Source organism: Antedon bifida, chromosome 4 (genome assembly GCF_963402885.1).
Source record: "Antedon bifida chromosome 4, ecAntBifi1.1, whole genome shotgun sequence".
Lineage (NCBI taxonomy): Eukaryota > Metazoa > Echinodermata > Crinoidea > Comatulida > Antedonidae > Antedon > Antedon bifida.
In genome coordinates, this window is record NC_136229.1 from 20398307 (window position 1) to 20418940 (window position 20634).

General features: G+C 35.3%; 1 protein-coding gene across 1 annotated transcript in view; it reads left to right on the forward strand.

Moving 5' to 3' along the window:
- The first annotated feature begins 584 nt into the window (after window positions 1–584).
- LOC144841017 (dynein axonemal heavy chain 3-like) overlaps window positions 585–20634 on the forward strand; it is a 33545-nt gene continuing 13495 nt past the window's right edge. Inside the window, exons 1-35 of the mRNA XM_078697162.1 lie at window positions 585–632; window positions 865–966; window positions 2374–2590; window positions 4845–4956; window positions 5174–5294; window positions 5595–5784; window positions 6026–6221; window positions 6461–6586; window positions 6855–7041; window positions 7682–7861; window positions 8015–8436; window positions 8753–8937; window positions 9295–9485; window positions 10561–10792; window positions 11290–11501; window positions 12020–12111; window positions 12533–12647; window positions 12876–12992; window positions 13125–13304; window positions 13539–13675; window positions 13784–13985; window positions 14070–14276; window positions 14444–14558; window positions 15004–15202; window positions 15290–15689; window positions 16182–16475; window positions 16789–17164; window positions 17545–17675; window positions 18084–18330; window positions 18801–18943; window positions 19179–19340; window positions 19482–19607; window positions 20006–20163; window positions 20256–20336; window positions 20430–20613. Coding sequence (XP_078553288.1) covers window positions 612–632; window positions 865–966; window positions 2374–2590; window positions 4845–4956; window positions 5174–5294; window positions 5595–5784; window positions 6026–6221; window positions 6461–6586; window positions 6855–7041; window positions 7682–7861; window positions 8015–8436; window positions 8753–8937; window positions 9295–9485; window positions 10561–10792; window positions 11290–11501; window positions 12020–12111; window positions 12533–12647; window positions 12876–12992; window positions 13125–13304; window positions 13539–13675; window positions 13784–13985; window positions 14070–14276; window positions 14444–14558; window positions 15004–15202; window positions 15290–15689; window positions 16182–16475; window positions 16789–17164; window positions 17545–17675; window positions 18084–18330; window positions 18801–18943; window positions 19179–19340; window positions 19482–19607; window positions 20006–20163; window positions 20256–20336; window positions 20430–20613 — 6360 coding nt within the window. The 5' untranslated portion in view covers window positions 585–611. The remainder of the gene's footprint in view (window positions 633–864; window positions 967–2373; window positions 2591–4844; window positions 4957–5173; window positions 5295–5594; window positions 5785–6025; window positions 6222–6460; window positions 6587–6854; window positions 7042–7681; window positions 7862–8014; window positions 8437–8752; window positions 8938–9294; window positions 9486–10560; window positions 10793–11289; window positions 11502–12019; window positions 12112–12532; window positions 12648–12875; window positions 12993–13124; window positions 13305–13538; window positions 13676–13783; window positions 13986–14069; window positions 14277–14443; window positions 14559–15003; window positions 15203–15289; window positions 15690–16181; window positions 16476–16788; window positions 17165–17544; window positions 17676–18083; window positions 18331–18800; window positions 18944–19178; window positions 19341–19481; window positions 19608–20005; window positions 20164–20255; window positions 20337–20429; window positions 20614–20634) is intronic.

The window sequence follows — 20634 nt, forward strand, 5'->3', positions numbered from 1 at the left end:
TTTTCAGGGAGACAATACATCTTTAAATTAGTTTAAAAGTTAGCACGTACCTAGCCTAATACATGCTACGCGTTATGTAACTTTTTTTTCTGACTCTTCAATTTATCAGTCTAGCGCCCTCATTTATAATTGATTGCTTTTCGGACCTAGCAACCTGATGCACTTCTTGTTCGCTAGCCCCAGTTTGTAAAGTTAGTAAAGTTTACTTTTTTGCAGTACTATGATTTAAAAAGTTTGTAGATTTAACCAATTTCAACAACCGTAATTTTGTGGTGTTTGAATTACACTAATTGTAGCGTATTTACAACAACATTTAACAGAGCTTGTCAGGTAATAAACACACTCAAAACATTTCGCTTCACGAAAATGGACGGCACAACTCACTTCGTTCTAGGAGAATAAGCTGAAATTGCCTGGACCAATTAGGGCTTGGACTGTTCCTTGACCTAGCCTACGTCAAGACTAGAATTAAATTAGGCTTAACAGTCTTTTATATAAAGCAATGTTATGGGTAACATTCTGAACAAAATCACACCATCAGACTGATAAAAACAACCACACACAGATTTCACCACACAGACAGGAGAGTTTTGAAAACAAGACAAGTCATCATGGCCTTGGATCGTGCTAAGGTAAATTCTTCATTCATATTTTTTATTATTACGTAATCATTGTCTTGAACACATAGATAGCCTATAGGCCTACAGTAAAGTAAATATTGATTTAGGCCTATATATACAAAGTTGTTTTCTTTTTAAATAATCACAAAATTGGTTTCTATAGTGGTCCTTATTAATTTTAATGTAAAATTCTGGTTGACATTATTATGTTTGCTAATATAATGAATAGTTTCTTTCATTTCAGTGTTCAGAAACGCCATTACTCAGTTGTAGTAAAACGAGGGGTTTACCGGGAATCCCACCGCTGCCTCCAGAGGGCAGTGATAACCCTTCGGACTTGTATCAGGTAAGATCACCTTTCCCTCATTCCTAACCAATTTATAGTCTTTTCAAATAAAATAACAAAGTTCTACTTACACCATGATTTAATTTCTTTTTTTAAACTATTTTGTTACTTAAATAATTGTAATGATTATAATTATCAAAGTACAGATAGAAAAATATAGATTGTGGATCCAAGTTTTATCTTAAAATGATATAATTTTGTAGGCCTATTATTTTTATATACCGTAATTAATTAAGATTATTAAGATTCTAAAAAATATGGTGGCTAAATGCAAGGAAAATTGTCGGATTTGATAGGTAAATAGTTGGTGGACCTGCTGGATGTTGGAAAACCAAAGATTAAGATCTGGAAGCATTGGTCTAAGTCTAGAGCAATTACATTTAAATTCAATTCATTATTTATACATCTAGTAGAGAAGATATATTTACATTAAGAACAAAGGATACTGCTCTAGCAAATGTTTGTGCTTTATTTCTTAAAGTTGACTTGCAGATACTGAGTCAATATTATAATGTAAACAACACACTTTTACAAATAGATACAGATAGTTGTATGACAACTAACCTATTGTATTCATGGTAAAGCACAAAAATACATCTGAATAAAAGAACATTCTTAATTGGTGTGATCAAATATATTACAGTTAATTAATGGATAATGTAACGCCATTGTTACTATTCTTACAAGTAGAATTAGTGAAACTTAACAATAACATACTAAAATAAGGCCTTTTGTTATTCAATATTTCAACATTCATTATGCTATTCTTCTGACCTTAAAATTTATGTCGATACAATTACAACAATATAATAAATTCTCATTCCCTCCGTAGTAAACAGGTAAACCATATTGTATCATGTATCCTAGCAACTGGTATTGGAACTTAAATGATGATCTATGCAATTAATAATAGTTGTATCCTTCTCGCTTTGATAGTCCAAGGTCCAAACATTAATTGTCATTTGCCAGTACTGGAATACTAATTGTTGAAACATTGTTAAAGATGTATTGTCCCCCTGAAAAAAAATATGCCATTTTAATATCATATAATAATCCACTTATCCACGCCACAAAAATTATTTACCTGAAAAAACTGTAATTTAAAGCAAAAAATAGTCAAATTGGCTGCCAGCCAATGGATTTTGGTTGAATTTAACCATTTATTTTGTCATTTTATAAGTGAAACATAATTTTTTTCGGGGTTTTTTTCTAAGCAAGTGATTAACTTGATTAAAACTACAAAATAACCTATTCAAAGTCTGATTTAATTAATCTTCATTTTTCATGTTTTTGGGGAACAATTCATCTTTAAATGAAAAAATATATATTTGCTTGTGTCTAACATGGCATCCTAGGTTTAATTCCAGTTATATTATTATATTATACAGTAATTATTTCATTTCACAGATTGTATTACGACACAGTGAACACCCGCCAATCATGAAGGATCCTTCCTGGACTAAGGCATCCCCCTTCAAAGAACAAAAATACCACCGAACTCCCAGCGAATCCATAGCTAATAACTACACGCCATCTGCGAAAAATCTTAAGATACGCTCACTGCCCAAGATCATGACGCGGTCTTGTACGCAGCCATCCATGAACAGAAAACGTAGTTACTCACGTATCCTTTTACTCTTGATTATTTTGCTTTATTTTCTATCTATACGTCAATGAATAATATACTGTAGCAAGAGAGTTATAAAATTATGCCTGCTAATTTTGTGAGACTAATATTATTGTACTGTATTAAATGCAGACAAATTTGCTAAAGCCTATCTAGACTATCAAACTAGTTTAAAAAAAGAGTGTGATGTGCCCAAATATGGTAGTGATATGACATTGTGTCCATATATGGGCGCATCACATTTTTTGTCACATAATAGTGTAGACAGAGTTTAATAATGCGTTTAATACTGTTCTGCTTTATTCATGTAACAAACACTGTGTTATATCTTGATGCTTTGCAGGACCTGATATATTGTATAATTCCGCTATTATTTTTAATGAAGGTTATTATAGCCTTATGAAGAAGTAAATCACAATAACTAATGAATTGATTTCAATGGCATTTGTTATAGGCAGGTGTCCAATGCATTCACTTGATGCATTCATACATACTGTAGGTTCATACACAGTGAATATTCAATATTTTGTTTTTGAATTATAATATAAATAACTATTATCCAAATAATTTAATTTAATATATTTCATTACTTTGAGAATTAAAAATAAATTGAAATCCATACAGGTCTTAGAACTCGGCTATAGAATACATGATACATACATGCATCTTGCTAGGAGAAATGATCATTAAGGCCAATTTACACAGACAAGCGGTAACGGTAATAAAAATATTTAATCTATTGTTGCAATGTATTTTTAATTTGTTAAAGAGGGCCCCTGAATATCAGTTAACCCACTGTGCTAAACTGGAAGGGTTATACCCTCTTTAAAGATGGTTGAAATAAAAAAAAAATTCCTTATCCCCATTTGCACTAAATGCGGTTTCTGCTCAGGATAGATACAGATTCTATGTGAGACAAGCTATGCAGTTTTCCGCTTACTGTTATTACTCGTCTGTGTAAATTGGCCTTTACTCCAATTATTGTACAGTCATCTTGGATTTCATTTCTCACTTATGACTTCTAATGGTTATCGAGTTGGAAATTGTTTAGTTAACGTGTGTGTTATTCTATTATACATTCAATTTGTTTACTCATGGCAAGTAGATAGATAATAACTGTAACTTAACACCTAATATAATGATTTTATAATTAATAATAATATGCATTATCATCAACATTGACCTAAATTGTAAGTCCGTATTAAATACATGCTAGGTTTTCATGTATATGTCCACCGGCTAATGGCCAGTAAAAACAAGAACGGGCGTGTAACACCTCACAGAAACTGACCAGCTTTGGCCGGTCATTTTTTGGTTGAAATTGATGGCCAGTAAAAATTTAATTCAGGTCACTGGTTTATAATCTTTAGTTAAAATTAATCTTATGGCCACCCCCTATACTTTGTGCATCTAGTCTTAATGTGCTGTATATTAACAGTACCAATTGCATTACTCCAGTAAATTATAAAACATCTAACCATATCATTATGCATAAAACATGCTAACACAGAAATTCTCTACAATTGATTTCTCAAGTCAATGGTTATAATGAGGATATCTACATAAATTGTTTTCAATAGCGGTTACTTCCTTTCAACTCTGTAGTCAGGTGAAAACCTAGCTTTTATTGATTAGCTATTGTCTGCCACTTAATTTCACATATCTATTACAGATAAATATGTTTCTATAAATATAATTATATTGGCTATTTTATTAACTGTTAATTTCTCTGATTTAATTGATTGTTTTATTGTTTTATAGCAGTTATATAAGGACTTCTATGATTAAATTAATTATAAATGTTTCTGCTCTACTGAAGCTCTGTCTACACTATCAAACTAGTTTATTAAAAAAAAAGTGTGATGTGCCCAAATATGGTAGTGATATGACATCATCGTGTCCATATATGGGCATATCACATTTTGTTGTCACATAAATAAAGTTTGATAGTTTAGACAGAGCTACATACAAAACATATCAGGAGCCTAATTTTATAAAATGTTTAGATAAATATTATAAAATGTTACTGTCATTCTCATCAAAATTTTGCATTATTTATACTCTAGTAGTAATTGATAAAATAGTAATGTATTTAGCATATTTTGTGCTTAGCTACTTGGATAAACCAGCATTAGCCATTTCAAATAGAAGAATATTACACCCCTACCTTCAAATGGGAGCTACCTAACATACCACCGTTTTATCATTTATTTGTGCAAATTCATCTTTATTTTACTTAACCAATTATCAGCAAAGAGATCACCAAGAAATGGGAAGACTTCACCTACAAAACTGATGCAGCTCTCACCACGTGCTAAGACATTTGTGAGCAAGAAAAATGGTCAAAATTTACAGAGCATGGCGTAAGTTGTGTGTTTGGACGACTGTTTCAAAGCATTCATAATAGCTTATATTAATATAATGCTTCACAACAACAACGATATTATTATTAAAGTCAAATTTCTTACAACACTCATTCAGTCAAAAGTTTTGGGTTGGAGTACAATGTACATTGCAAACTGGACATTGTGGTCGAACCTAACACATATGACTGAATGTATAGTAACCACTTTTTTGTAGACTTGTTCCTGTGCCACCTCTTTCTCGACCGATGACCCCAATGGAGCAAATGGACATCATTTTGGACAAAGAAAGCAGAGAAGACGAGAATGAAGGAGAACCAAGCGAAAGAGATTTAGAGGCAAGTGGTCATTTTCTGTCTTATCTATGTCAAAAAAGAAAATCTAATATAGATAAACAACTTTCTCACCAATAATTTATCCTGCTTGTCTTCTAATCCAAAGGTCCAGTGTTTAATCCTGACCTACAGTAGTGCCAGAGTTGTAACTCTTTCATCTACGCCTCCTAAGTCTCAAATGAACCTTAGTTTATAACCACGATAAATTATAAAATAGTTTATCCATCCTATAATTGCCAAGTTGCTCGCTGTTGGGTGTGTATAAAATTACAAAAAATTATTTGTTTTTTTTTTCATCAACAGCGTTATCATTACTACATTACTAAAGGAATACAATCGTCAATGTTGGCGTCTCCACCAGCAGGTATGATTGAGAATGTCAGAAGTCATGTGCCGAATTCTTTACTTGAAAGTGCTTCGATGCAGAAAGCTGTTGAAATACTTGAAAATGAGATATTCTGTGACTATGATTTTAGTGCTAGAAAAGCCATTAGTAAGTACTTTACCACATATATTTATTATTTATTTTTATAATTAATACTTTTTAAAACATGAAGTATATTGTTTTTTAGCCCATGTACAAATACTCAAAACAGGAGCATAGAAGTAAAACAGTATCCTGTTCAAATGTTTTTTAGTAGATAAATGAATAAAATAAATCACTCCACTATCGTGAGCTTGCTAAATGAAGTTTTTCCCGTCAAATATTTAATTAATTTGTTTTCTATTTTTAGTTGATTACATATTAAAAGACCCAGAAGAAAAAATTCGTCTTTACATCGACTGGATTCCTAAAGTGTTCCCACGGCGGATTGTGAGGGCGCCTGTCCCCTGGCATAATACGTACTCGGTCAACAAAGAGCACAATGAACAGCATCTGTTTACTACAAACCCTATGATGTTAGAACTACAGGATCTATGGCATGAGAGGTAGGCTTTGGTATTTAATTTTCTGTAGGCTCTTGGATACCTGAGGTCTACTTATAGGTTTGTGAATGTTCTACATCGATTATATAGAGAAAATGCATTGTGTATAACCAGATCTATTCTACATTTGTTAAAGTTTACACAGATTCTATTGTTAATGTTTTCTGGATATGGCATATTTCTGAATTTCTTGGACATGGTTTTAGTAGAATAATTGATAATATACCTTTGTATATTTGTAGATTCAGTCACCTACGATTCGTACGTTTGTCAGATCTACTCTCAGCAGAGTTACCACTGCTTCCAGAAGAGTTTGAAGTCCTTGTCAAACAGCACTGTAAAGAGGCACATCAAATCCTTAAGACAACGTAAGTATGTGAATGAATTAGGACTTGCGACAACCCAAAGCCAATCTACACAAAGTGGCGTAAAGCAGAGTGCAAAGGTTTAGCACTCCTAAGGGCCCTCCAGCTCTAAGTAGTTGAATTGAGGCTGCTCATGCTCTGGAACCCCTTAAGCTCTGGGGCACATTGGTTTAATCAGTAAGCGCTCATAGCCATTGCGCCACTATCTACACATCTTCATTTATGTGGATCTAAATTAAAGAGATTACTCTCTGACTATTTTTTTTCTCAGGTGGATTCCAAGCTGTGCACAAATAATATCAAACCATCGGCAGTTGTGGCTGCATCTTCACAGCCTGGAGTCAACCCAACGTCTCCAGGAATTCTTTGCATGCATTGCTGCTCTGATGTCTATCCAACTAAGAAGCATGGTCATCAATTCATTGGCTGACTTTTTGGAGTTCTTTGAAATTCATAATGTATGTCCTTAAGCTAGACTATCAAACTTTATGTGACAAAAAAATGTGATGTGCCCATATATGGACATGATGTCATATCTAATACCATATTTAAGCATATCACTACGATATTTGGGCACATCACACTTTTTTTGTCAAACTAGTAGTAGCATAGTATGAGCATAGTAGATTTAGGAATGCTTCACAAATACAAAAAATCTGTACAATTTCCATTTTGGTGAGCCACTTGACAGTGATTCATTTTGCTGTTTGTTTAACCAGTCTTGAATTTTGAACTCTTTTTGTTTTGTTATGTGTTGTTCTTTTCTGAGGAAATAAATGAAAAGAAATGTAGTAGGTGGTCTACAGTATAATATACATCAGTTTGTATAACAATTATTTTGAAGGAATAGGGAACCAGGCAGTGGTGTAATGCACAGGGCAAAGGCCCCATGGTTTAGCACTCCTAAGGTTTAGCCAGTGAGCACTCATAACCATTACTCCACAGGTACCAGGAACTGGTAATGAAATACATTTCCAACACACTTCTGAATCGTGTTGTCAGGAACATTTCTGTCTATGCCAGATTCTTTTCTCTTTCCTCTTTCCTTTTAATTGTAGTTTAATCCATTGTTTTATTCGTACTTATATATTTTATCAGGCGGGGAATGATTTTGAAGATGGGTACAAGGCACTTGAATATGTCATGCCTCAAATCATGATCATTAAGTTGAAGGTAGATGAGCCTAAGATTTCCTTTGACCCACCATTCAGACACTGCAGAGACATCATTCTCAAGTGCTTCTCTGAAGTTATTCAGTCAGGAGAAGGCTTACAAAGGGTAGGTACTATTCTATTACCTGATCTAGCTGTTATAAAAACATCTTTTAAATGGACCAAAATCACATAACTTTGTTTCTAACTTTTTACAATAATCACACAAGCTATTTTTTAAATGGTACATTGTACTCATTCTTTATACTCTTTGCTTCAGGTCGAGTGTGATATTTTCCCAGAGCTTAAAAGCCATCGTCTGCTACTACGAACAGTGAAACTTGAAGAACAATTAGTGACTGATTTCATAGACAAAGCCATGGAAATCTTCAAACAAAACACAGTTGGTCCATCACGCTATCTGAACACGTATAAGAAATACCACGACCTTCTGAACAACAAGGCAGAGGCAGACGTATCTGCATTCCTTAAAGAGCGGCACTCTTTGCAAGGATTCATTAAGAAGATTAATAGTTATGTCCAGCTGAAAGAGGAGATCTCTTCTCTCCACATCACTGTTCCTCTCAGTATGTTCTGTCTGGACTGCAGGATGCTGAACCTTGACCTTTGTAACAGAGCGCAAAAGTTGAAGGAACGTCTAGTCAAGTTTGAAGTTGATGAAAACAGGGTATTGAACAAAAGGTACAACAAATTATAATAACTAAATAAAAAAAATTAATATAGATATTTAAAATGTAAACAAACACAAATAAGGACACAATATTCAACACAGAACTAATGCACTATACAACCCCGGGAGAGGCGTGTATGATGCATATCGGACAAATGACGCACCTCTCTCAGGGGTTGTATAGTGGGTCATGCAATTGAAAAGTGGATCTCTGGTTGGTATACATAATCTTGACTTGACTTTAAACTGGAGGCAGCTCCTTAAAGAGTTATAACTAAAAAAAGATTATCTACTTTCTTCAAGGTGTTATATGTAATTTATTTTCAGTATCTGCAAACGATATGATGAAATCACGGAACGTGTGAGCGAGATGCCAGATACCACATCAGGTGTTGTAGAGCTTGGTGATTACTTGCGAGTTTCTAGTGAGGTCACAGTTCACAAACTCAAGGATGAGATTGACGAGGCAGCTAGCCGCTTGATGTTTTTATTAGACTATGCAACACTTCCATGTAAGTAAGAGCTATGAAGATCAGGAATTTTGTCATATTTTCACCATTCCACAGTTAGACTTGTTTAGACACCCTAATACAAATCTTTAATTCCTTGAATCCTGGGAATGAAAGACAAGCTATCAAAGCTATTAAAATGCTATTGAAAGCCTTGTCTGCATTCTCAAACTTTATGTGACAAAAAAATGTGATGTGCCCATATATGGATATGATGATTTCATATCACTACCGTATTTTGACATATCACTACCATTTTTGGGCTCATCACACTTTTTTTGTCAAACTAGTTAGATAGTGTAGACAGAGTGAAAGAAACTGTTTGGTATTTTCCAATTCTAAAGTATTATTTTGTTAAAGATGAGGACATAAAGGTGAACAGTACAGTGTTCCATTGGCCAGACCACATTCAGACTGTCTTTGAGTTGTGTCGTAACCGTCTCTTGAGCAGACGAGAACAGGCAGAAGAAGAGGTGCGAAAGAAGATTCAACAATTTGATGATAAACTACAAGAGTATAACCGTGAAGTGGAACTTTTCAGGAAGAAGGAGGTATAACTAAAAATGTTACAATAATAATTTATCTTGATAAAAACCTTAAAATTTACTTGTTTATCTGTTATGCTTTACAGTATATGTGTGAGTCCCAGTAAAGAGACAGTTTCTACCCATTTATGACAATTCTAGTATTTACTTTTACTATTTAAATTTATAATTTTTTTCTCCGTAATGCTTTTGAATAGCCAAGAGGAAAGGTATAGTATCATTTAATGTTGGTGTTAATATCTTCAGTTTTACTGTTGTGTTTGCTTGTTTGTTACTACTAAAACATTCCTTTTTATTTTCACTAATACCCTTTTCACATCTGCTAAATGTAACATCTTGTTGAAAATCTGTCGAGATTTCACAGGGGACCCCTTGTGGGGAAAAACAAAACCATGAGAGGCCTGTTTTTGTTTCAAGATGTCCCGAGTTGTTACTGCTTTACTACTATGCTTTCTCTTGAGATTTCTCACAGTTCGGGAGATCAAACCTGGTTACAAATTGTAACAATTTATGCATGTGAAAAGGGTATTAGTGTAATTTGGTTTTTTAGAAATTTGTTAAAAGTGTTATATTGGTTTACTATGCATATGGTTTCTATAGAAATTTTGTTGGACCTAACAGGATATTACATTCAAAAATTAGCTTGGTTTAATATTTAGGGATGTAGTAAAGGGAATGAGGCCAAATGATTAAAGTTTCAAAACTGCTTAATAGTGTTTATGGTGAATACTTAAAACTGGGATTTAACAATGGGAAAACTGTATCCGCATGTGTTTATTGTTGTGCTTTAAACTACTCTGTATATAATAAGTATGCCATTCAGTTGGTGAAGTTGGTTAAAATGCTCAAGTTTATAGTCAGAACGCTTGTTTGGTGTTGCTTTAAAAGTATATACATTTGTTGTTATCTGTGTCCATGTTTGTACTTAGTTGTGTGTATACAGTAATTGGTTTGTTTAACATATAGTATGTAACACAGTATAATTATTTGTGTGTGAATACAAAATCAATGAATTATTAAAAGTAAGTCTTAAATTAAAACTTTCCAATTTACACATTACAAATTATTTCTTTTTCTAAAGATGTTGAGTATGGACGAAATGAAGGGAAATGTGGACAAACTAAATGAGCTTCAGAGCCAAATGGAAGATGCCAGAGATAAACTTGATGGTCTGAACAAAGAAGAGGAACTACTTGAGTGGGAGGCAACTAGTTTCCCCCTACTTTCTGCCATGTTTGCAGCAAAAACTCCTTACGACAGCCTTTGGAGTACTGCACTTGATTTCCATACACAGTATGAGACATGGTTGAATGGTAAGCTATCACAGAGACTATGTAATACATTTATTAACTGTAATTATCTTAAAACACATGAACACATATGGTTTATGTGCGCTTAGCACATCTTTCATCAGAGGTTTCTTGAGTTATTATTATGGGCTGTTTCTATCAAGTTTCACCTGCACCCTGTATATAGTGGCTTCATTTGAGATGCAATAGATATTATCACACTAAGAATCAAGAACCCTACCCCTTAAAAAATGTATGTACAACAAAATGACTATCACTCACTGCATGCTGCCATACCATCTCTCCAGTACTCCTTAAGCTCTGTCTACATCAAACTTTATGTGACAAAAATTTGATGTGCCCATATATGGACATAATGATGTCATATCACTACCATATTTAAGCACATCACACTTTTTTTGTCAAACTAATTTGATAGTTTAGACAGAGCTTTAAACTTGCTTACCATATTCCTACAAACCTTTTAAACTTTCTAATATTATTTTCCATCTCAACACTAGGTCCATTCCAACAGCTTGATGCAGAGAAAGTGACAGAGACAGTGGACACAATGTACAGGACTATGTACAAATTAGCAAAGTCATTTGGTGACCAGCCAGGACCACAGAGAATTGCGAACAATGTCAAGGGGAAGATTGATAAATTCAAGCAACACTTGCCAGTTCTATCTGTTGTCTGTAATCCTGGAATTAGGGACCGTCATTGGGAAAGGGTACAAAATAAACTTGTTTGAACTGATTGTATGTTGCCTATACTGTAGAAAATCCTTGAATAGTTGACTAATAGACTCATTTTCCATGTACAAATATGCAATTGTATCTTAATACATACAGTATAGTTCATTGGTTCTCAACTAACAGGCAATGAGTGCATTGCCTATGGATGGTGAAAATGATTAAGTGTCCTCACTCAGAGCCACACTTAAAATAGTTTATTCACAATTTATTTATAAAATGGTCATATACAAAATGCAAGAAAGTACATACAGTATAGACCAAATATCAATCTTTAGTATCCAGAAGCCCAGAGGCTTGTATGTGAAAGTAACATTAAGCTCTGTCTGCACTATCAAACTTTATGTGAAAAAATGTGCACATATATGGACACGATGACATCATATCACTACCATATTTGGGCATATCACATTTGTTTGTAAAACTAGTTTGACAGATAGTGTAGATACAGCTTAACATTTTAACCAGCATAAAATTTACTTTTTATTTGTTGTAGATGAGTGATGTTGTTGGATTCCAGTTGAAGCCTGATGAAGAGACATCCTTTTACCACATATTAGAATTGGGACTCAGTAAATATATGGATAAGTAAGACAACATTTGATTCATGTATCATACAGTAGAACCCTTTCATTGGACACCACTATTAAAGCTCTCTCTACAATTTGTCAAACTTTATGTGACAAAAAAATGTGATATGCCCATATATGGACACAATGATGTTATATCACTACCATTAATCACATCACACTTTTTTGTGTCGAACTAGTTTGTTGGTGTAGACAGAGTTTAAGGGAGACTTTTCTGTGAAATGAACAAGAACCTACGTATTGGTGAACACCCCTACTGTATTTGTGCATGAAATAGGACAGATATTTATCAAGACTGTGGTCTTCAGAAAAATGTCCCACCTGGTGCTCATTCCTAATGGCTAGACATGTTAGTGGAAACTCAGCAATATTTCGTTGTTACTGCAGTAAATAATTTCATATTTGTCTTGGTTACTTAGGCTTGAAGAGGTTGGTGCTGCAGCCAGTAAAGAATACTCGCTGGAGAAAGCAATGGAGAAAATGAAAGGGGAGTGGGCAGATGTCAGCTTTGAATTTGTGCCATATAGAGATACAGTAAGTGCAACCACCTGGTATATAGTTTGGGTGGGCGTAGCAGCAGATTAGTTTTAATATTAAGTTGATTTTGTGTACCCTTGTCATTTGATTGGTTGATTGCCAATCATGTAGTGTGTGCTGTCTGTAATGACCAACTTCTGAGCGCCATACTGTACTATATCATATATATATTTTTTTTTATTTCCTTAGGGCATCAATTTATAATATATGTCTATATTTTTTCAGGGTGTTTCCATTCTGTCAAGTGTAGATGAGATACAGTTAGTTCTGGATGACCATGTTGTAAAGACACAGACCATGCGAGGCTCTCCATACATTAAACCATTTGAACAGGAAGTCAAGGTATGGCTATTTTAATAGAGAAACATTGTTAGAAAACAAATATAGTATCTCTAATACCATTACCATACATTTTTGTCTAGGGCTTCCACAAAGCAGTGCCTAACAGGACCTCATTTACCTCTTACTTCACAGGAATGGGAAGAGAAACTGGTTACAATGCAAGACATTCTAGACTCATGGCTTAAATGCCAGGCCACTTGGCTCTATCTAGAACCAATCTTTAGTTCTGAAGATATTATGGCTCAAATGCCTGAAGAAGGACGCAAGTTTGGTATTGTTGATAGTTACTGGAAGGACATCATGACAGAATCCGTAAGTCTAAAGCTCTGTCTACACTATAAAAAAAAAGTGTGATGTGTCCAAATATGGTTGTAATATGACATCATTGTGTCCATAATATGGACACATCACATTGTTTTGCCACACAAAGTTTGATAGTGTAGGCAGAGCTTTATACAGAATTTAAAGTTTAAAGTACTTGTATTACAATCTCTGTTCAAGTTCTAGCCTAGCCTTTATAATGATATTTGTATTCATTCTGTGCAGGTCAAAGACACAAAGGCACTTGTATGTACAGCACAGCCAAACATGTTGGGCAGACTGGTGGAATCAAACCAACTTCTTGAAGAGATCCAGAAAGGATTGAATGACTATCTCGAGAAGAAAAGATTATATTTTCCAAGGTAATTAGCAGTGAATTACAACTATTAGCCTTTTAAAAGAACAGATTAAGTGGTTTTGAGCTTCTTTGGCGAGTTATATCTAAATATTGTTTCTTTTCATTCATTAAGGTTCTTTTTCTTGTCCAATGATGAACTACTTGAGATCTTGTCAGAGACAAAAGATCCTCTTCGTGTACAGCCTCATTTGAAGAAGTGCTTTGAAGGAATTGCCAAGCTGGAGTTCACTGACCAGCAGGAGATTGTTGGCATGATCAGTGCTGAGAAAGAGACTGTGCCATTGTCATCAAAGATCTACCCTGCTAAAGCTAGAGTAAGTACAAACTAATTCCCATCCAGATAATGTATACTCCCCCATCAATGTTGTTTAAAATGAGTTTACACAATTTTTTTGTAGGGTATGGTTGAGAAATGGCTAGCCCAAGTAGAAGACATCATGATAGCGAGTGTTCGCAAGGTCATCCAGGACGGTACAGGAGCGTATGCTAGCATACCACGTAACAAGTGGGTGCTAGAATGGCCTGGACAGGTCGTCCTCTGCTGTACCCAGATTTATTGGACAACTGAAGTTGCAGAGGCTATCACAGAAAAAGGAGGACTCAAGGTATGTAAGAACTGTTGTAACTGGAAGGTGTATTTAAACAAATATTAATCAAATATTTGTTTGACCAGTAGAACATTAGAGTACCTCGCGATTGGTTGGCAGGTAAGCATAAAGACACAGCTACAATGCCACTACTTAAATTTATATTTTTTGATTTGTTTACTTAGAAATACCTAGAGAAGAGTAATGAGAACCTGAGTGATATCGTTGATCTTGTACGTGGCAAGTTAGAGAAGGGTGCCAGGGTCACACTGGGTGCTCTAACAGTTATGGATGTACATGGTAAGATTGATGACTTCTTCCTGCCTACTACCCCTCAAAGCCCTACCACACCATGTATACCCATGTCTTCTTTGTTACTAAACACAACAAAAGAAAACAAAAATGCATATATATATATACGATAGTGGTCTAGTGAGTTGCGGAAGTGATGTTGTTTTGAGCATCAACGTAGTGTTCGTAAGCGAAAACTGTATACAGTCAATAGCCACCATATGTCATCTAGTATTACAGTTACAAGGACCAGTACCAGTAGGTTATGTGACATGCTTCATATTCAAGATAATGTCAACCAAATTTACTTTCTTATTTCCAGGCTACTTTGAAAATAATGTGTCCTGATGCACTTTTCCATGGTACTTGGCAATGCCTACCATTCATGACACTTCCATTGGCCTTCTCCCAATATTTCCATTAGCTAATACACTTTGTTCTTTCCATCTTCTAGCCAGAGATGTCGTTGCTCGGTTAGAAGAACTTGATGTGTCTTCAGAGGCTGACTTCAACTGGATTAGCCAACTGCGTTACTACTTCAATGGCACAGAAGTTGACGTTCAGATGATAACTACACAGATTCGCTATGGCTATGAATACCTTGGTAATAGCGGGCGCTTGGTTATCACACCACTTACAGATAGGTGTTACAGGTAACAAAGATTCTAGTTTTGCCTTTTATACATACATAATACACTGACCAATTCATAATGCTCCAAACCATCTATTTTCTTTACTAGGACGCTGATGGGTGCTCTGAAATTGAATCTTGGAGGTGCTCCTGAAGGCCCAGCAGGTACAGGCAAGACCGAGACCAGCAAAGATCTTGCCAAAGCAGTAGCTAAACAATGTGTTGTCTTCAACTGCTCAGACGGCTTGGATTACAAAGCTATGGGCAAGTTCTTTAAAGGACTAGCACAAGCTGGTGCTTGGGCATGCTTTGATGAGTTTAACCGGATCGAGCTAGAAGTCTTGTCTGTGGTTGCTCAACAGATTCAAAGTATTCAGCATGCTATCCAGCGAAATCAGAAGAAGTTTATGTTTGAAGGGACTGAGTTGACTTTAAATCCTACGTGTACAATGTTCATCACAATGAACCCAGGCTATGCTGGCAGATCTGATCTGCCTGACAATTTAAAGGTAGGTTTTACAGATATATGTTTGATTTACATTTATATAAAACTTTGTCAATTGATAGTAAAGAATTGTAACATACCTCCTTTAAAGCAAGTCTAATGCTTGGTTCCACTAGAGACGCAATGTAAGTACGTAAACAAAACGTAAGTGATTTGACTAATCCAATCACAAATCAATTGATAGTAAAGAATTGCAACATAGTCTCAAACACATGCCTCCTCTTGTGCAAGTCTAATGCTTGGTTCCCACTAGAGATGCAAAGCAAGTATATATGATTTGCATAATCACAAGCGATGGATTATGTAATCTGTCGCCTTTTCATTGATCAACTCGCTTGCGTCTACATCTTCGCATTGCATTTTCAAATGGAAACCAAAATTACTTACCATTACCATACCTTACCATTCCAACAATTTGTTTGCTCTCTTGGGTGACAGAAATACTTTATGATGGACATACAATGATGCAATACTGAAATCTATTTTGTATTCATAGGTTCTGTTCAGAACGGTAGCCATGATGGTACCTGACTATGGTATGATTGGTGAGATTGTTCTCTACAGTATGGGATTTGTTGATGCACGAAGTCTTGCTGGAAAAATCGTTGCCACATACCGGTTGTGTTCAGAACAGTTGTCTTCTCAGCATCACTACGATTATGGGATGCGTGCAGTAAAGTCTGTATTGACGGCCGCTGGTAATTTGAAGTTAGCTCTTCCAGATGAGAAAGAGAGTATTCTGTTATTGAGGGCTATTAAAGATGTTAATTTACCAAAGTTCTTAGCTCAGGTTTGTATAATCGTACTCTCCACACATTTATATTTTTATACTAAGATCTTAAGCTCTGTCTACACTATCAAACTAGTTTGACAAAAAAAAAGTGTGTTGTGCCCAAATATGGCAGTGATATGCTCAATTATGGTAGTGATATGACATCATGTCTATATATGGGCACATCTCATTTTTTTGTCACATAAAGTTTAGTACCTTACCACCCTTTAATAGTACCATAAATCTTTGTACAGTACTGTACTTTTTTTTATCATATAATGTAATTGATAATTGTGAACGTCCTCAGTATATGTATATTTTTTATTACTAGGATGTGCCATTGTTTGAAGGAATCATCAGTGACTTGTTTCCAGGTGTGGTCTTGCCAACACCAGACTATGTCGTCCTTCTTGAAGCTCTCAATGAGAACATCACCAAGTTGAAGTTACAAGCTGTTCCATGGTTCATTGAGAAGATTATTCAGATATATGAGATGATGCTTGTGCGTCATGGCTTCATGATCGTAGGTGACCCGATGGGAGGCAAGACATCAGCCTACAAGGTGCTGGCCAATGCTCTTGGAGATCTACACGCAGGAGGGCTAATGAATGAGTTTAAGGTTATCTTTGAAATCATAAACCCTAAGGCTATCACTATGGGTCAGCTGTATGGATGCTTTGACCCTGTCTCACATGAATGGACAGATGGTAAGGAGATACATTTTCATTCAATTAAGCTCTGTCTACACTATCAAACTTTATGTGACAAAAACATATCCATATATGGAAATGATGATGTCATCACTACCATATTTGGGCACATCACACTTTTTTTGTCAAACTAGTTTGATAGTGTAGACAGAGCTTTAGAACTTTTAGAGAATTACCTTAGCATCCCTATTTGACTCAGTTGTTCTATGCTTAATCTGTAATAACTTTTTAATATGTTTATTTTAATTGAAACGTTAGAATACATATAAGGAATACAAAGATTTTTTTCAGCCTAAACAAGAAGCCATTGATTTTATGGGAAATACTGATGTATGTGCTCAATAAAAATTAAATAAAAAAGTATTGATTTGTTTTAGGTGTGCTGGCTAATACATTTCGTGAACAGGCTGCATCACAGTCTGAAGATCGAAAGTGGATATTATTTGATGGCCCAGTGGATGCTGTCTGGATCGAAAACATGAATACAGTCTTAGATGACAATAAGAAGGTAAAGTAAAGTTTACATGCTTGATACAGAGAAACTTGTGCTTACTTAGCCTCAACTAGAAATTCAAGTTAAAACTCTATCCATCTCTTATGTGGTCCACCTTTGACCTTTTTAGTGATTGTGTTCCTCTCTAGTCTATCAAGTGATGGACATTTCAAGCAATACCACAATTACAGTAGAACCCCTCCTTTGGGACACCCTATAAAGCGGACAATTTCCTGAACGAATAAGGGGAAATATATGTTTTATCACTACGGCCAATCTCTATTCAGGTGACACCCCATTTAAAGAGACAGTTTATGTTCCAAATGTTTCCCTGTAATAGAGGTTATATTATATCAAGTCTAAAATTCAACACAATAGGAAATGATATAATCATGCTTAGCTAAAGTGTTTTTTTTTTTCTAGCTATGTTTGATGAGTGGGGAGATTATTCAAATGAACAACAAGCAGAATTTGATCTTTGAGCCAGCAGACTTAGAGCAAGCCTCACCAGCTACTGTCAGTAGATGTGGTATGATCTACATGGAACCACACCAGCTTGGATGGCGTCCTCTTAAGACATCGTACATGGAAAACCTACCACCTGCTGTCAAAGAGGAACATAAGGAAATGATCAATGACTTGTTTGAGTGGTTGATTGATCCTTGTTGGGGTTAGTGTTTTATTTTCCTGTTTGTATTACATCTGGCAAGAGACCTACAGTATACATTGTATGCTGCCAAAAACTAATCTTGTATACCCAGTTAAGGCCAACTCGGACAGCGTCGTATGACGAGGCCCGATGAGTCTTCTTGTCGGGAGAAAATTAAACATGTTTAAAGTTTTCATGACGACCTAAAAGCTATGCCCGGTGCTATCTCAAGACGACTCGTATTGTCAGGATTCGTACGATGCTGTCTGAGTTGGCCTTTACTTGTGGAAATTTCCAAGAAAGAGAGCGATTGGTCAATGCAACTTGGAGTGTATGTCTCCACTTCAGTTGTTGTCATCAGCACTTTTCTCTCTTGGAGTGTCATTCAGTTGCTATTTCACATAGTCGCAATGGCCTGCAAATATAATGTATAGTATGAATGGCTAAAAGTTTAGGCATACCATCATCATTATGTATTTGCTTTGTTTCAGATTTCATCAGACACGAGTGTAAAGTGTTTGTCCAGACATCTGTAATTCATCTCGCCAACTCACTAATGAACCTGTACACATGCCTCATGGATGAAATTGCTGTGTCTGGACAAGAAGGCCAACCAGAAATGAGCAATCAACAGGTGAGTGAGGACAACAGACAAATCCCTAATTCATAAACACTATGAGCTCGTTCATTGCTAACTTTGATGGGTCACCAATTTTACCAGGCTAAATAACTATAGAATGAATGGGGGAATTGACCCTATATTGTCTTTGAAGATCCTAATACAATCCCATCATGCACAACCAGTTCATCTTTTATAATTACTACTACTCTATTATGGAGAATAATCTTTTTTTATTTTTCCCACTTAGATAACCCTGTGGTTGCAAGGGCTGTTCCTGTTCTCTCTTGTGTGGACAGTTGGTGGAACACTGAACAGTGACAGTTGCAAGAAGTTTGATCAATTCTTCCGTGTCTTAATTAGTGGAACCGATCCAAACCATCCAAAACCTAAAAGCATCAAAATTACAAAGGTATAAAATGAAGAAACTACACTTATGATTGTTAAACTAAAGCTCTGTCTACACTGTCAAACTAGTTTGACAAAAACAGTGTGATGTGCCCAAATATGGTAGTGATATGCCTAAATATAACTTTTTTACGTTTATTTTCAGAGCAACTCATTTCCAGAAAGGGGAACTATTTATGATTATTTCTTTGAGAAGCAAGCAAGTGGAAAATGGACTGATTGGATTGATTACATTGATAAAGAAAAATCGGTGTTGCCAAAGGATGCAAAAGTAAGGTTACTCAGAATGGAAGTAATATTATATGCATGTTGTATCATTTGTCTGAACAGTTCTTGACGAAACTGGTGGTAGTTTATTGTTGTAGACTAGTGGTTTTCATTTTGGCTTCTCTTTCTCCCTCATCTAGCAAAATAGAAGACCCAGTGGCCGTATTCACGTTTAAGGGAAATCCTTAAATGTGTATTGACTTAAGAGAAATTCATGCTACTTAACCCTTTGAAGACGTGGCCTAAACCTATTAAAAATACTTATTTAGCCTCAGTCACTTGGGGTAGAAAGTCTTCAAAGGGTTAAGGGAAATATTTCACTTAAGTGTGATTGAAGAATATGATCACTGATTCCTGCTGACATAAAGATCTGTAAATATATTCCAACATTTATCTTTTTAGGTTAGTGACTTGATCATCCAAACCAACGACACAGCTAAACAAGTGTTTTTTCTGGACACATACCTTAGCCATGGCACACCATTAATGTTCATAGGACCAACTGGTACTGGGAAGTCTGCCATTACCAATGACTACCTAGTTGGATTGCCAAAAGAACAGTAAGTGTTTTTGAAAACTGTTTTTATTTCCAAGCATGCCATGCAAACTAAGTCCAGTTGTTTAACGTAAATTTGTTTCTTTTTCAATACAGATTCTTACCAAATAACATCAATTTTTCTGCTCGTACATCAGCCAATCAGACGCAAGATATTATCATGTCTAAATTGGATAGGTGTGTATTAATTTAATATGCGAATGTATTACAGTTTTTCTTCAGCTAAAGTAACACATTATTACGAGAATCATTTTATACTTTCCTTTTTAGGCGAAGAAAGGGTGTGTATGGGCCGCCAATGAACAAGAAATGTGTGTTATTTGTAGATGATCTGAACATGCCAGCTAAGGAGGTGTATGGAGCGCAACCTCCGATTGAATTGCTTAGGCAGTGGATTGATCACAAGCATTGGTTTGATAAGAAAGATACTTCCAAACTTGAACTTATTGATACAGTGAGTTGCTCTACTTTTTAA